This window comes from Blennius ocellaris (genome assembly GCF_963422515.1).
Source record: "Blennius ocellaris genome assembly, chromosome: 9".
NCBI lineage: Eukaryota > Metazoa > Chordata > Actinopteri > Blenniiformes > Blenniidae > Blennius > Blennius ocellaris.
In genome coordinates this window covers 13,708,491-13,725,763 of record NC_137658.1, presented here as the reverse complement: position 1 = coordinate 13,725,763, position 17,273 = coordinate 13,708,491, and the positions used below count along the sequence as shown (strand labels likewise).

The window sequence follows — 17,273 nt, the reverse complement described above, 5'->3', positions numbered from 1 at the left end:
CACGAAGAAGGGAAGAAGAGGCTAAAGATTTGATGAGTCTGTTACGAGCATTTCTGGTTTTTACTAGAAACCAATCATAACACTCCCAGTGACCACTGATAGAAACCCCACAGCTCTGTTCGGTTTACTTGCACAATATCACAAGTGGAGATCTTGTACTCTCGAGAGGCTATAAAGCCTGCATGCATCTCTATTTTTCTTTTCTCTTTTTTCCTGACCACCGTTCTCTTTTTTTTCCTTCTTTTTTCTCATGATCAGGAAATGATCCTGAAACGAGCGGCAGACATCGCGGAGGCCCTCTACACAACAGTGCCACGAGGGCACAACCAGCTCGCCAGTCTTGGCAGCAGCTCCGTCCATGCTGGCATGATGGCCGTAAACTCCTTCACTGGGTCAGAGGTGGGACAAACAGCCAATCAGGGTGAGCAAACAGAATCCAGAACTAAAGTCGAATGCCATAGGATGATCAGCTTTAGTGATATATTTATATTTGGTTTTTTTCTAGGCCAGTAAAAAAAAAAAGGGAGCAAGAGAAAGAAATGAGCAGTGTTGAAGCCACAGCATTTGCGGGAAATTCAGTGATTTAGGAGCATGAAACCAATAATAAGAAAGTCTGAAAAAGGAGGATCAGAGGAAGAAGAGGTGGGAGGAGATGGAGAAAACTTGAAAGGAGGAGAAGAACGACAATGAGAGAGTGAAGAATGGAGGAAAAGAGAGCCATGGATGGAGTACGATGGAGAAATATGAGTGGGTCCTAGGGGTGTGTATATTAGACTGGGGTCAGCCCCTGTCTGACAGAGAGAGATGTGGGTGCAGTCAGTGGTGATTCATCACCTGTACCAGGGGAGCTCCAGGAGAGTGGATGGACCGAGGCTGTGGATGTGTCTCAATAATCCCAATGAGCTTCCTCTGCTCTTCGTCTTCATCTGAAAACATCTGCAGAAATGAGGGAAACAATAGATATCAGCTGCTTAACCTGCAGTATATTTTCCATTCATAGGAGATGAGAATGTGGAACAGATAGCTACTTAAATGTTGAAAGAGTGGTGTAGTGAAACGAGGAGTGAACAGCAGCCCGCCTTGTGCTCCAGGGCAGAAATTTCTGATGTTCAATTCCAGCGGGGTTTTTTTTTTTTTCCTCTGGTGTCAGCATGTTGGATCTGAGATGTATATTTATAGTCTTCCTTCCCATATTGTCCTTCTTCCGTTCACAGCCCCCGTAAAGCATAATAAGAGAAAGGTCCTGTCAGAACTATGAGCTTCATTCTTTATAAATTACAAGAGAGCTGCAGAGGCCTTTTAGTTTTAATTGCCTTATCAATATATCCAATTTTGGAGAGGAGCCAGTAAGGTTAAAGGCCTCTTGTTTCAGTAGTTGGATTGCAGCTAGATGTAGCTCATATCATTCTTCTGCCACTTTGTTCATTGCCTTCTCGCTTTGCCATATGCTGTCTAAGATTTCTCGAAAATTTATTTTGGCTTATGGCGAAACGTCCATTAGTCAGGGTAAGGATAGGAATACTTGGCAGCGCCGAGTGTAGGCTTTCTCGTTTTGTTTTGTCTGCCATCTGCTACACCCCCTCACACCTTGTCCGTCTCCGTCTTCCCTTTCTTTCCCTGTCCATAGGTTTCAGTAGGAGTACAAGCAGCGTGTCCCCTCATGGTTATGTCCCAAGCTCCACTCCCCAGCAGAGTAGCTATAGCTCTGTCTCCACAAGCATGAATGGCTACGCTAACTCTGGCATGGCAACCTTGGGCACCTCCCCCAACTTCCTGAATGGATCTGCAGGCAACTCGCCCTATGCCAGTGAGTAAAATGCACAACATACTTTATCTGGAACCTGACAGTGGAAGGGGCAGTGACAAAATTGAGGAAACAAAGAGCAAAGACAAACCCCCTCCCTCTTTTTTCTTTTTTTTTTGCAAACCATAATAAGGGTTGGGCAGGAGCTGAGACACACAAGTGGAAACGAGAATTGACATACGAGGAGAAAGCCTTGCAGTTCAGCTGGCTCATCTGTTTCTTTAAGAACAGAGTCAAACGCAAATCCCCACTTTATTGGCCAGGGGAGCAGATCACCGAGCATCCCCCCCGACACACACACACACTCACTCACTCACTCACTCACACACACACCACCACCTCTGCTCACACACATTCACCCTCTACATTAAAGACCCTTGATTAAATCAATAAACTAATTGCTAGAGAAGCAATTCCATTTCAGCTCTTTGATTCCTGGGTGTTAACAAGTATTTTAACAGGCTCATCGGCCCCACACAGACACTTTCAATCAATGGCCCCTCGGCCTGCCTTTGTAGGTCCAATTTTCATTAATTGATTAGTTAGGCCCCTTCATAAATGGATTATGACTTTATTGCAAGGATTTGTCAGGAAGAGCCATAAAAGCTAAGTGTTGGATAATAACAACAATAAAGGCAGAAGCAGATATCAGAGGGCAGGTGAAATACGACTCAGTTGATTGTAAAATCACTGAGGGGGAAAATGCTCTTAGCGTATTAGCAGACAAAAGACAAACCCAAGAGGAGTGGATGGATGGGGTGATGTAAGAGGAAGGCGGGATTTGGGTTGTAAAGATAACCTTCTGCTCGTTTCAGTGTGTGAATCTTGTGATTGTGATGTACAGTAGCCGCAGTGAAACCAGCTTACAGCTGTCTCATTAAAAGCTCGCAGTTTGAATGCAAGGAACCAATTTGTTTCCTTGGACAAAATTCAGCTCGGCTCCTTCTTTGAGACATTCTCCCACTGGCTTACACTTTATATTACAACAAACAAATTATATTAAATCAGGAGCTCGTGGGATAACTAAGGATGAGATGAAGAGTTAAGACTTGATGTCTGGGCACAGCTGCAGTTTAAGAAATAAAAATCAACCTTTTCTTCGGGATTCATGATAAGAAATAATAAATATCATGTAAAAGTGTGAGCAAGACATCGCTGACCACTGCATCCCTGTTAACATACAGCTCCAAAGACTTTTTTTTGCACAATTCTATTCTATAATAAAAAGGAAGACACCTGAATATCCCTTTTATTACCAAGATTCAAAATACTTTTATAGTGGCACAGATTAATTAGTCTTCTTCTGTCATATTGCGAACGACTGATCAAAACCTGTTCAACTCAGGAAAACATGAAAAAACAAATCCTATCTGTATCCCTCCTTCTTGAACAGGGTGTGGAGAGAAAGTGTTTTTATGATGCTATTATATTTTTAAGAGCATGACCAATGAAATACATCTTTATCTACAGAAATACACGTGGGAAAAGGAGAAATGACATCACATTCAGCTGTAAAAAGAGGAGCACGCAAATGTTAGTTAGAGACATCATGGTTGCCTCGGGTCACGGTGGTTTAAGGTGGTATTCGATAAAGCCACATAGAACTTGTCAGGAAATATATAGTTGTCAAGCAGATGTTGTCAGCTCATTTGTTTTAATCTGCTGCAACCACTGGCTCTGGCTGCTGATTGAGATATCCTGTATAATTATCCGTAACAAAGGTAATGTGTGAGTACCTTGTTTGTAAGTTGTCCTGGAAACAAATTACGGGTGCAGCGCCCCACCGAGGTGAAGAGATGCTTATCAACCTGCTGCGTCCCATGAATATGAGACGAGTCATCAGAAACAGACTGATCAGGGGAGGGAAGTCCGCTTTAGGCTGTTTTTTGGTGTGAGTTTTAAATTACATATTTTTTTGCCTTTTCTATGGAATATCTTACTTGCAGGTAATTGCTGAACAACAAAAACAAAAAGTGTTATCCGGTTGATCTGAGTCCAAAATATTATCCCTCCTGCCATCATCCATTGACCAGTCCCTTTCTGTTCGTCCCGTCTGCCCGTCCTCTGCCCTCGGTCCTCTCTCTAACCCCCCTCTCTATCATCACCGTTCCTCCTCGTCCTCCTTCCCCGATGCACGCCCCGTGACCCTTAAACGCCCCTTTCCTGACCGTCTCTCCTCAGTCGTCCCGTCCAGCCCCACCATGGCGTCGTCGACCAGCCTGCCCTCCAACTGCAGTAGCTCCTCCGGCATCTTCTCCTTCTCTCCGGCCAACATGGTGTCCGCCGCTGTCAAGCAGAAGAGCGCCTTTGCCCCAGTCGTTCGACCCCAGAACTCCCCCCCTCCCACGTGCACCAGCGGTAACGCTAACAGTCTGCAAGGTGAGCTGAATCTGGGATTTATATGCATAATGGAAGCAGGAAAAAAAAATAGTCAAGAATCGCTCATCCTCAAGCTTTAATCTATTTCTCCTTCGCCCCCTTGCAATAACAAGTTTTCACAAGATTTTCCTTAATCTTTCTTTTTCTTCCTCCCCACTCCTTTTTATTCTTTCTTTACCTTTCTCGAACCCCTCCACTCCCCTACCCCGCTATAGATCAGTCTTTTGTGGACTCTAGCAAGTACTCATCAGCCAGCTCTCTGCAGGGCCTGGCCTTCTCCTGAAGTACGTTACTACTTTACTTAAAAAAAAATTTTTTTCCTTTGTCTGTTTTCTTTTCACCCTTGCGCTGTCCCTGCGCGGCTCATTTGCACCATCCTGCCCTACCCTTCCTTCTCGTTTCTGTTTTTATTTGTCACTCTTGACTTGTCAGAGAGGCAGCATGCCATGCCATATGTGTTCTCTTTCCTGTTTTCACTTCCGGCTTCCTGCCCTCTCGCTCCGGTGGGTGTCTCTGTGCGGGAGGGGGAGGGGAGGTCGTTATGCCACCACGGGTCATTCTGCTCTCCAGTTTCCATCCAACTTAGTTGCTGGGCCCCGTTCGTCTAGGCAGGATGTTGCATGGTGTTGAGATCCTGAGAGAGAAATGATGGATGGAAATCTTTATCAGAGCCCCGAGCTAAGCACTTCCTCACTTCCTCTGTCGGCGTTGATGAGCACTGACCACGGTGACCCGAGGGCCAACGGCCACTGTGCGCTGATCATAGCGAGGCGCACACACACACACCACATACGCACACACTGTTCTGTTAATCCCAACAACCTGGAGACACTTAGGAAATAAACCTGGGAATTAGTGGATTGAAGAGGGAAATCAATAGGAAACCAATACGTTATATGAAAAATTCCTCCCTGTGATGGCTTATGTGTAGAAAAATGGGAGCGGGGAGAGGGGGGTGATGGGGGAGGTGGTGATGTAGGCGCTTCATAATAAAAGGAGGTAAAAATGTGAGTCAAGTTGGCAGCAACGGGCTCATGGATTCCTATTACCACGTTTGAATATTGAGCCTAATTTCATCACCTCCGTCATCCCACATTACCGCATTCTTCCTCTCGCGTTTGAATTATGCTCCACTGTTTGGTTTAAGCAGTGTAACTGCAAACAATTAACATTGGAAGCTCTCGCATGACGTTGTTGAGCGAGCAGCCGTGTGAAAACGTTGAATGGTGTTGTCGATGCGCGCCAAGTTCGCGTCGCTGCAGAGGGAAATGTTTTGATTCTCTGGGCCTCGGAATGAACAGATAATGAGGGAGAGGCGTCTTTGTTCACCAGATGCCGGAGCACATTTCTGTTATGTGACTGTTGTGATGACAGATGAAACCCAGCAATCATATGACTGACCTCTCTCTCTCTCTCTGTCTCTCTCTCTCTCCCTCTCTTTTTTTTTTACCCCTCAATCTCCCATTCGCTCCTTCTTCCTCCCCCTCTTTTCCCACAAAGCAGCGATTTCTGGGATGATCGTTCCACCCATGTAGAGAATCTGGAATAGCCGGAGAATTGGGAATGTTGAAAGGAAAAGACACAGTAGCAGGAGTCTGGCGAGTCTCTGTTGTACTCCGGAGCTGAACTGAAGGAAGTCAAGATAAGACGCGGGACTCTGTTAAACTCAGGCCTTTCCATTGGGATTTCATCTGAAGGGAAAACGGGGAGAAGAAAAAAAAAAAAAAAAGACACCATGAACCTTTGCGACGTTATTTCCCTCTTGGTTGAATTAGTGTAGCTCTGCTGACACCACATTGGATGGAGTGTATAGAGACTGATAGTTTGCCCACAGTGTGACACTGACCTCATGAAATGAGCTTTTATTTATCTTTATGTTTATGCCTTTAGGGTTTGGATTTGATTACTGGAGGCCCCACGCCGTCTGACTCGTACAAACACCAGTGTTGGATTGACCATAAGGTTTGCGTAACTTCTGTCACAATAGAAGATGCTTTCCTTAGCTTAGCCGGCTCACTGAAACCACATAACAACATGCTAGCCAAAGGAAACTAAAGGTCGACAACCCCCGCACACACACACACACACACACACACACACACACACACACACACACACACACACACACACACACACACACACACACACACACACACACACACACACACACACACACACACACACACACACAAAAATCAACCATCAATCATTTTGCTGCTAACTCTCCCATGAATATAAACGTGGTCGATCAAAATCAATTTCACATCTAAGATCATGCTTTTTCCCCCCAGTTTTTTGGGGTTTTTTTTTCTCTCTCTTCTGATTTGGTTTGTTTGTTTGACTTTTAACAAAAACTGTGAGGATTGAGCTGTTTGCAATATGCTTTTCTGCTGGTCACGTGAAGAAAAATAAAAAAAAGGTGAGGATTTAATGTGAGACCGTCATCGACATTTCACATGAGATTTCAGTGAAGACTTGAAAAGCCCGAGGATGTGTGCGTCTAGCCAGCACTGTACTGAAGGAGACTAGCGATTAACAAATTAGAACTAAAGCGTGATATATGTGATATATTTTTGTACATAACAAAAAAAAAAAGAAGTTGAATTTTTCATTTTACATTTCTTTTCTTTTTGCGATAGCTATAGTTTCAAATGTAAACAAACGTCTTAAGGCAGCTTCTCAGTACAGAAGATAGAGTTACTGTGTGTGTGTCAATATCTCATCTGCTAAACATGAGAAACATGGGTTTGGATACAAAAAGGGGATTTCTGTAAAATATCCTATAAATACTGTATTTATCCCTTGTATTTGTACATTGACTCTCACCCTTGTTAAGTTGTGTTGTGTAAGTTTAATACAGTAAGTGAGCATATTTCACAGTGTTTTGTTGCGTTATTTACTGTTGTCTATCACTATTTAAATGTGACTTTTTTTAATCTTTTCGTTCATTTTGTATGTTGATTGTTTTCGCGTCGGTATACCATGCTTTAATTTGTCGATTCAAAACATGCCATTGTCTATTTTTGTATTATTTGTAAGTTAATAAAAAAATTCTTGTTTTTTTTTTCTTTATGAAAATGTTTATTGTATGGCAAAAAGTAGCATCTTATTCAGAGTATTTGGTTGAAGTAGATTTTTTAAGAATATAAACACACATTAATATATACTGTAAATCTATATCTTTTGTTTGAACTCTTCGAGGCTTTTCAGATTGATACTGTTCTTGAACTGATAATATGCATGGGTTCTTCTCTTGAGTGACTCTTTTTTTGTGTGTGTGCGTGTGTGTGCGTGTGTGTGTGTGCGTGGAAACCAAGAGAACTAAGACATTGCTGTTTTTCTTTGTGTTCCTCTTTTTTCCCCTCTGTTCTTTCTTTTCCTATGTTATTTATGCCTGCTTACATACTGTATCTATATACTCTTTTTTTTTTCTGCCACTGTAATCTTTACCAGCAGTCTAGATGCCTTAACAATGCAAACCCATTCTTCATTCAATCACGTGTACAGTTTTCTACCCTCACCACAATTGTCTGTTGCCACAGAGGAATTCATGAGAACTTGGGGACAAAGCACAAACCCACTCTGTTTGGTGGTGAAGCCAGACTAGAATACAAAGAGCCATAATTCAACAATCACACACACCCCGATGTACTATAATGCTACAGCAATGGCATGCTTTGAAGGACAGTCAGAGCGGCCCGTCTCAGCCGTGCGTACAGCACATCAGTGTTCAGAGAAACACTTTTTTGTAGCGATTATGTAGCTCTTTTTCCCTCCAACAATGGCAAAAAAAAAATTCAGCAGCATGATGGTTTATTTCTCATGAACCATGAGAACACAACAGTATGACAACTCAGAGCTGTTTGCATTGTAGTACAAAGGGGCGCACAGCGAAGACGAGCACCGTCACAGCACAAGTCTAATCTCACACTTGGGAGTCAGGAGTTTGACTCCAGTATCCGACAGCCGATCCCCCTCAGTCCGTCTCTCCCTGTTTTAGCCTTTGGACAATACAGCTTCTTTACAAGCTAAACTGGACAAGAACATGTGAGGAAGCCTGAAAAGGGAGCTCCTTTTGGCCCATCAGCCATTTCTGTAGTGTATTCTTTGTGTCTGCCGTGTGTCTTCAAGCTGTTGCTGGACAGAGAATAGGGCTTTTCTCTCCGCTTTTTCTTTTCTAGAGCCTGGTTTTGTTAAGTGGGTAGAAAGGACCGTTTTAACAGAGGCGCCTGCTGACAGACGAGTGTTTTTCAGGCACTTGTGTGCCTGCGCTGGTCTGGACCGGGGCGGGAGGGGCCGCAACATATCTGTTTCAAATGAACTACAGAGGTCTGTTGTCATACAATGGCATCTTTGTAAGCAAAGTTCCATCCTGAATATGAATATCAGTAATGGGTGACAAAGTTTTGTATTTAGGTAACACAACAAAAAAAAAAAAGATGCAAACCAAATAGCTGGTGTCTATTTTTCCTCTGTTTGTCTTTGACTGCAAATACACTGAACAGCTCTATAATATAAGGGAATAAAAAAAAAAAAAAAGATCTACTGTATAGATTGTTATTGTTTTTGATGAAAACTGAGCTGTAAGATAACTTTTGGACTCTCACAATGTTGAATTAAAGTTACCTCTTGTCTGTGACTTTGTCAGGTGTCGTTTTCTTTTGAAATATGCCTCACTTTGCAAATAAAAATGTGATTCATTCAACCTTTGGTGCACCAAGTTTATTAGTCTTGAGGGTTTGTTGTTTTTTTTTTGGGGGGGGGGGGGGGGGGTTTCCAACATTTTTGACTGAAAACATCTTAAAATAGCTGCCAGGAAGTTGATCGAGAATACAGAAGAAGTGGCTATCACTAATTCCACAGGTCAGAAAGAGGCCCTGCATCCCTTCCCCCGTTAGGCTCCTCTTCTCTAATGAATCTAATTCATTAATGCATTACTGATGGCATGGTGAACATGGTTAGCCTGACAAGTTTCCTCCTAAACATATTAGTTAATGATGATTCCAAGGTTATTAATTGCAAAGGCACCAGCCCACCATAATTGAGTCATCATTTGCATACCCGGTCATCAGCAGAAAATTAATTTCTTTTTTATTTTTTGCATATCTAATTTAGAAGGCCACGATTGGATTAGCTGGTGGAAAATAGCGGATCTTGGGATTCTGCTGACCTCAAAGTATTCCAGGGTCTCAGTGGTAAACTGGAGGCTTCCGTAACGCCACAGGGGGAGTGAGACAACCTGGAAGTACTGAGTGAACGTGGACTCGTAAACACTGTGTGTGCGTGCGTGTGTGCCTGTGTGTGTTTGCCTCCATAATACTGCCCAAAGGTTCAGAGCGGTACAGGGTCTTTTTATCCAGTATATCTAATAGCAGAGTTGCTACTTTGCTGACAAACAGTAAAGTGGGTGGGAGCGTGCACACAATTTAGCAGTGAGAGGTGGGATATTGAATTATGGAGGTTGCAAACTTAGTCCTGAGGAAAATGAGCCTTGGAGCCTAATGTTTTTGATTAACAAGCCGAGCACCAACTCCGTGTTGCACCTTGTGGCTCGTGGGGATTTGCCCCCCCCGTAATGTGGCTCACGGTGCAACACACATGCATGTACACACGCGCACACTCCAGTGCACATGCTCATAAATCATAAATACACATAGACAAAAGGTGAAGCCATTTTGCTCTTTATTTCCCGCAGCTTTTCAGGCCGAGATAGACTGGTCAGTGTGGGAGGAGGACAATAGGAGTGGGAGGCCGAGGGCAGCGCGGAGCCTGCAGACCTCAGCCCTCTGGAGACGTAACATTAAAGACGCTATTCCTGGAGAAGTTCTCCACTGGATACAGCTGGCAGAGCCCTCGCACATCAAGAGAGGTGCTGTTCAGGAGCTTCTGTGCTACTAGTATCCTAATGAAATATATTAATGCACACATTCCTCGTTCTCCTACTCCACCTCCCTTCTTTTTTTCTCATTCTCCTCCCTGCATGGACACATGAAGAGAGGAAGAGCGGAGAGGCGTATTTGAAAGAAAAATAGGAGTCCCCATGGGGATCCCGGATAAAGAAAGGAAAGAAATGGAAAGGAGAAAGGATAGGAGTAGGTGCATGTGCGTGTGCGTGTGTGTGTGTGTGTGTGTGTGTGTGTGTGTGTGTGTGTGTGTGTGTGTGTGTGTGTGTGTGTGTGTGTGTGTGTGTGTGTGTGTGTGTGTGTGTGTGTGTGTGTGTGTGTGCATTTGGGGGAGTGAGAAGTGGGGGTGGGGGGGTATTCAGAATGGAAGCAGACCTAGACAGTGAGCAAAACACAAGAAGAGGAGAAATGAATATTAATATTATTCTGTGTTGGAAAAATAGTCACAATGGACATCATAGAGAGACGATGGAAAGAAACTTCCATTCCAGGCCCTGCCTAATGTGTGTGCATCTGCAGGTGCACATTGCTCACCTCTCTGCATTTGTGCATGCGTGATCACGGCTGCCAGCAAGACAGAGCATATTTGAGCACAGGCAGGATGAGTGTGCACTCACATTCGGGGGGGGGGGGGTTTACGCTCTCGCTTATGAGGGTGTGTGGTCGTTTCCCACAGTAATTATCCCGGTGACTGTGGGCGTCTGTCTATGATCTGTGTGGTACCTGTCAGAGGGAGCCTAGCAGAGCCCATGCTTTATATTCCCTGTAATTGCTGCTGCTAATTTACTGTGCGTTGGCCTAATGAGTAGGGAGGTGAGGGACTGGGGTATGTAATGGATGTTAGAGAGATAGAGATAGAGAGATGGATTTCACCACTGCCGGCAGTTAGAGAGAGGGAGAATGAGGGGAGGAGGCCTGCGAACCGTGTGTGTAAAGCAAGCATGTAGAACACTTATCTTTATTGTTCTACTAAAATGAAAAAAGAGAGAGAAAAAAAAACAAAAGATAAGCTATTTGCCCCCCTCCTCCTACCTTTCCTTTCCCTTTTTCTCCCCCGCCGCTCTCCGTTCAGGTGACAGTACAGTGGTGACTGCAGCGAGCACATTAGACAAGCTTTTTGTTATGTTGATTAATGATAAAACCAAATACATAAATAATATTGATTATTTATTCCATTTATGCACATGCCAATTAGAGCTAGAAACAGATACCTCGGAGAGATGGCCTTTTTTTTTTTTTTTTTGGCTCCCTCGTCTGTCCTATAGTGCAGCCAGATAGACCAACTGACATTCACACAGAAGCAGAATCAGTCACATATTAATGTCATTCACACTTTGAAGCACCAACGCTATCTTGTGATGGGGACACGTCCACCCTTCATTTCTCCCTAATGAGGTCACGACAGAGGTCAGTGGTTTCGGGACACACACACACGCACACGCACACGCACTAGCACACACACACAAATGCGTGCGCAGCGTCCGTTTCTGATTGTGCGCACACCCTCTCGGCACACCCTTGACGAAGGCTGGATTGACGGGGTCGTCTTTGATTGATGCGCCGTGGTTCTTCCACATGTTCTACAGCTCAGTCATTTAATTATGTTTCCTAAGCATCATTAAGTACCATTATTTTCCATCATATTCTAATGAGAGAGGTGGCCAGTCACAGGACAAGCTAATTGGTGATTAATGTTGTGTATCAGTGAGAGACAAACGCAAGATTGGCCATTTAATGACACAACACTGTATTTAAGTGCTGAATGTGTAAAAACACAAACAGTTGGGGGGAGAATTAGTGAGACTGCGATTGAAATCGAAACAGATATGGCATCTGAAAGGTCTAATCTATCACTTTTTCCCGCTTTTCCCACGCACACACACACACACACACACACACACACACACACACACACACACACACACACACACACACACACACACACACACACACACACACACACACACACACACACACACACACACACACACACGCACGCACGCACACAAAACTCTGAATTTGTCAGCTCCAGCTGCATTACACACACACTTACTCAGATAATCCTGGAGTCTGCCTCTCAGACATAACTCACCTGCCTCTCTAGATTACCCACTAACTCAGTATTGATGCACTGCTTCGCAGGTACGTACGCATATGAGAGGGCGCGCACACATACACACAAACAGCACACGGACACAAACATCCTCATCTGGTATTGACATGCCGTGAGCCTGTAGGTGTTTCCATTTAAGGTCAGTCGATTGCCTTAAGTATGTAATGTTAGGAGGGGGGTCCGTAAACATGTCAAATTAGCAATAATGAATGACCAGGCGCTGGCAGGGGGAACTGTCAGGGTGCACGCCCAGGACAATACATTACCCTGAGTTATCCTACTCTGCCCTCATTGTAACACACACACACACACACACACACACACACACACACACACACACACACACACACACACACACACACACACACACACACACACACACACACACACACACACACACACACACACACGAATACACTCTGACTGAGCAGACATGGGTGTAAACTAGTGGGATCCATTCAGTGGTCACACTCTGCTTTAATGGGCTGTGTGGCTGATTGGTGTGACAGGAGAAAAGAAAATAATCGAGACGAGACAGACTTTTCGGAAAAGTTCAGAGTAAAAACATTCTCAAAACAGGAGGAAAGATTGATGGACAAAGAGAGATCGAAAGGAAAAAAATTGAGAAAAATAATGTATGAAAATAGATTGAGGGACAGATAGAGGACTGGGCTTGAGGGAGAGAAAACAAACTGTGGTATTTATTTTTTCTTCTCGGTGTTGAAACAGGAAAAGGACCTCTGGTTTAATAAACCATGAATCCTTTCACAGAGGGTTTGTATGTTATTCTTCAGAGAAACAGATATGTGGGTAAAGAACGGGAGACGGAGAGAAAAAGAAGCAGAGAGCAGCAGGGAGAAGGAAAAAAAAAAAAAGATGCTCTGCAGCCATATGAGTTTTGCCCCCATGTCCCCATCTCCCCACCCCCTCCACCAACACACACACTTATACATACACTGCTCAGCCCACTTCCAGGCTGCATGTTAGTTTTGGGTTAAAGTGTGGGATGACGAGGAGGAGGTGGAGGAGGAGGGTTACACATCCTCCTCGGTCCAGCCTGAGAGTCGGAGGAGCCGCAATGAGCAGTGAAAGATACACTTTCCATCTGTAAGCGATTACATTCTCCTCATCTCTCCTCTGAGCATTTGACAGTTTGTGAAAATGACCCTCTAACATATTCACTCCACATAGAAAATCTTCTGTTCACCGCAACAACACATGTACATCGCTGTGTGTTGCATACATAAGCAGAGTGAAACCCTGTGCTTGAATTTGTGATCTTTCTCTTGGTGTACGCACTGTACTGTGGATATAGTGATAAATAAACATGTACACAAACATGAACCAACTGTCTTCTTATATTGTCTCCGTGCCTCCCACTCTCCTCCCCCTCTTATTTCTCCCTCTCCTTCCTGTAACAAAGGTTACATTGATCATGTTTCTAAAAGAGTCTCTGTATTTCCACATGGCCTTGCCTGTGATATGTTTTTCTTGGCAGGTCAGACTTCTACTTTTGTCATTCACTCAGCATATTTTAACAAATTAGAAACATTAGAAACCGGGATCGCTGCAATGTTTTGGTTTGGTTTCGAAACTCCTTACAGTCCCCACAATTATATTTCAAAACACGGCTGAATTGTTTGACAGCCCAGCAGAATAAAACCCTAAAACAACTTTTTCATTAGAAACACATGCTCTCGCAATTAGAACCCGGCATTATGGTAATGTGTGTTTGCGCTGGTTCATTTGTTGCCGTGTGAAAGGTTATGTCGCGAGCGTGTACGCAGGTTTGTGTGTGCGCGCAAGTGTACGTTCTTGGATGTGTATGTATTTGCCTTCCGCGTGTGTGTGTGTGAGTGTGTGTGTAAGGGACAAAGGGACACAGTGCTCCACATAACAGCATTACAGATGGCTGTTGTGAGTGGTTGTGACAGTGAAAGCGAGTGAGTTCCCACTCCATACAGATGTACTCTGAGTGACCTTACAAACACAGTGGAACTAAAACAGGCCCCCTACCTCTCGCTCTCACTCTGGCACACACTGTCAATTCTCACTCAGCCCTTGCGGGGCACTAAAAGTTGTTTCCTGCGCCAGGAATACATCAAGGGCCAAGAATATATAAGCAGGGAGCAGGAGAGATGCATAGCTTGGGTCCAGGAAAGCATAACTTGGACTAAGCAAATACTGGACTGAAGGATTAGTAGCTTTTGCCACCTATAAAAGCAAGGCTGGTATGCCAGCCCGAGTTAACGACCACACGCTCCGACTTTGCCCTGGATTGTTTTACCGAGGAGCTGCTCTGGACAAAGAGGACATTTCAACACGATTGCTTTATGGAGGAAAAGAGGGAAAACTAGAAATTACTTCAACGACTGCCCCTTTTCCTTTTCATGGCTTGAGGCTATTCAAAAAAAAAAATGATTGGCATGATCCTTCATGTATTACTTTGTGAAACAGCAAAGCCCACCCCAGTCGCTACTGCATTTCGCTTTTGGACGCTCTTCTTGAGTTGGAGACAAACAATGGCGGATTATTTCCCCCCAAAAAACCTCAAAATAATACTAAACTGCTAAATAGTGAAAGATTCAAGTTGGTGTAACCCAGTTAATATCTTAATATCTTAGACGGGAACTCCGATGATTTTGCACATCAAAGTGTGCATAAGGTCCTGGGGTGTACTACAGCACATGCGAGAGGGAAAAAAGTTGTATAAAGCATTTTTCACGGCTCCAGAGGGAGTTGCCTGAAATCTGATAAATTCTCAAGTGACATCACTTGAATCGGCGTCAGTCGAAGATAAAGACAAGTCTGCAAAAAAACAAAACAAAAGAGAGGATGCAGAGATGGAAATGAGAATGCCATATCTCTGTAGCTTCATCTTCTCGTCATCCTCGCCTGAGGCTGCATTAGCCGAATGTACCACACCTGAATTTCAGACTAAACTATTGGTGTTTGACCTGCTTTGTGAATAATGTAGACAGTTAAAGAAGATTTAAAGTTCTCACCATTTTCTCTCATTGAAGTGGATTTGCCTCAAACACTGGGTTTTCAAAGCGTGCCTAACTCATTGTGTTGTTCAAGTTATTAAAATACTTTAAAAAGCATTAATAAAAAAACAGTTACAAGTTCTTCTTCAACAATAGTGGAATTATCTTAACGGTTACGTGTCTTCTATTTGCCATCCAAAATGATGCCTGTCTTAACAGTGTTTTAACAACGTTCACAAAGCCACAATATTTAGTGTTGGTGTCACATATAAGCTGTAAGCACTGTGGGTCCGTTTCATGATTCAGTCATAATATGCAGCTAAAGTTACATTACTCAGCTGGAGGAAGATGCTCTTCATTCTGGAGAAAATATCAATAATTTAATGAACGAATGACAATTAGAAGAAGCCGCAGCCATAAAACAGATGAATAAAATACGTACAGCAGTCAGGTCTTACAAAGGCAAGCTGATGTTAAATTAAGTTTGCTGTTGTATGTCAACTGCTCCTCCTGGTGCAATAGGGTGAGTCTTGACCTTGAGTTTTGACCCAAGCTTGAATCACGGCTGCGACAGGAAGAGAATCCGGTATAAAAACAAGGCAAGTCTGCCGTGCAAGTGCAAATGATTTGCTGTGACGACCATTGTAAAACTGAGCGGTCAAATAATTTATTGTTTTTCCAGGTTAATGGGATTTAGGCTCATGCTGATGATCCTAACAGCTGGACAGCTTTCGTGTTGCTTTCAGGAGGAGTGAGTAAGTTAAGCATTAATGAACTACTTCTGCTTCAATAAAGTGAATGTTTAGAGTGAAATACTAACAGAAAAACATGTTCCGATAATGCTACATCTAAAACTAACAGTTAATCCAGTGAGCAGCACTTATAGAGACAGCAGCTCTGCAACCCGACAACAGTTTTCATGCCCTAGAAAAAGTTATTGAAATTTCAGAAAACAGTTTTTCATTTCATAATAGACTACATAATCTAACTATAGTCAAAAGTAGTGACTTCAAAAGAGCGCATAAAAGTAACACCGAATTATTTCTAAATCAGTCATTTGCCGTTTTTTACAGTATGACTTCACTAATATATATATATATATATACATTTGCTCAACCTATGTGTTGTGTGTGTGTATATATATATATATATATATATATATATATATATATATATATATATATATATATATATATATATATATATATATATATACTGTATATGTCCTCTGCGAACACACATACAACTGAGAATATCAATTAGAAGTTGTTTTGTTTGATTGCAACAAATAATAACCTTGTGCAAATCAAAATACCATAAATGATTTAAATATATTAACGTTGTCCAAACTGCTTTAGCGTCTCGACTTGTTTAACTCCAAATTTTGAAGCAATACATTCATGTATGTAGGGCCGACTTGTTCTTTTTTTTTCTTTAAGTGTATGTTTTGATAGAAAAAAAACCAGCACATCTGGGTTTTCTTGTATGAGCGTGATGTTTTTAGAATAATCATTTTCCAAAATGTTGATGATCCAAGTCTAGACAACGGCCACCTTATGCAACTTTTCTTAACTGCGAAATTGTCGAGCGATTTATAATAAGAAATATTACTCTGGCAGAGAAAAACCTTCCATGGTTTACCAGAAAATTATGGCTGTCCTCAGTGGTATAAATAAATGAATAAATAACCCTCCACTTGCATGACCCCCGTCATTTCTCTCCAGTCCTTTGTTAGGCTCCGGACCCCCAACCCTTATGTTTTGCATACAAATGTCTGAAAGAGTCTGTCTTCTGTCTTGCAACATTCCTCTGCTTGCTGTGATGTTGAAGCTGATTTTGATTTTTGTCTTTGCTTGCTCATTCTTTTATTCTCCCTCTGAGCCAGCTCTTTTCTGGTGGTGGATTGTGAAACAACAAGAATGTTTTTTTATTCTCGTGCGGTCTCAGCCACAACATTTGTTTCTAATTTGACAGATTTTGGAACAGAAAAATACTTGGGAGAGAAACTGATGGTTACATGATGGCTGAAGAATAAGCTCAATACATATAAAACAAAAAACAACCTCCACCTAAATCTAAAATCTCCC

General features: G+C 42.9%; 1 protein-coding gene across 4 annotated transcripts in view; it reads left to right on the top strand.

Annotated features, from left to right (window-relative positions):
- Window positions 1-6,247, top strand: part of LOC308134465 (transcription factor COE1-like) — a gene marked incomplete at its 5' end in the record, with an annotated part of 54,106 nt that extends 47,859 nt beyond the window's left edge. For 2 of the 4 annotated variants that reach the window (XM_080502211.1, XM_080502210.1), the window contains 4 exons: window positions 259-421; window positions 1,628-1,807; window positions 3,986-4,183; window positions 5,687-6,247. In XM_080502211.1, coding sequence (XP_080358337.1) covers window positions 259-421; window positions 1,628-1,807; window positions 3,986-4,183; window positions 5,687-5,718 — 573 coding nt within the window. In that variant the 3' untranslated portion in view covers window positions 5,719-6,247. Of the gene's footprint in view, window positions 1-258; window positions 422-1,627; window positions 1,808-3,985; window positions 4,184-4,398; window positions 4,468-5,686 lie in introns of all 4 variants that reach the window. The other 2 variants (XM_080502209.1, XM_080502212.1) reach the window with 2 other exon arrangements.
- Between the last annotated feature and the right edge of the window lie 11,026 nt (window positions 6,248-17,273).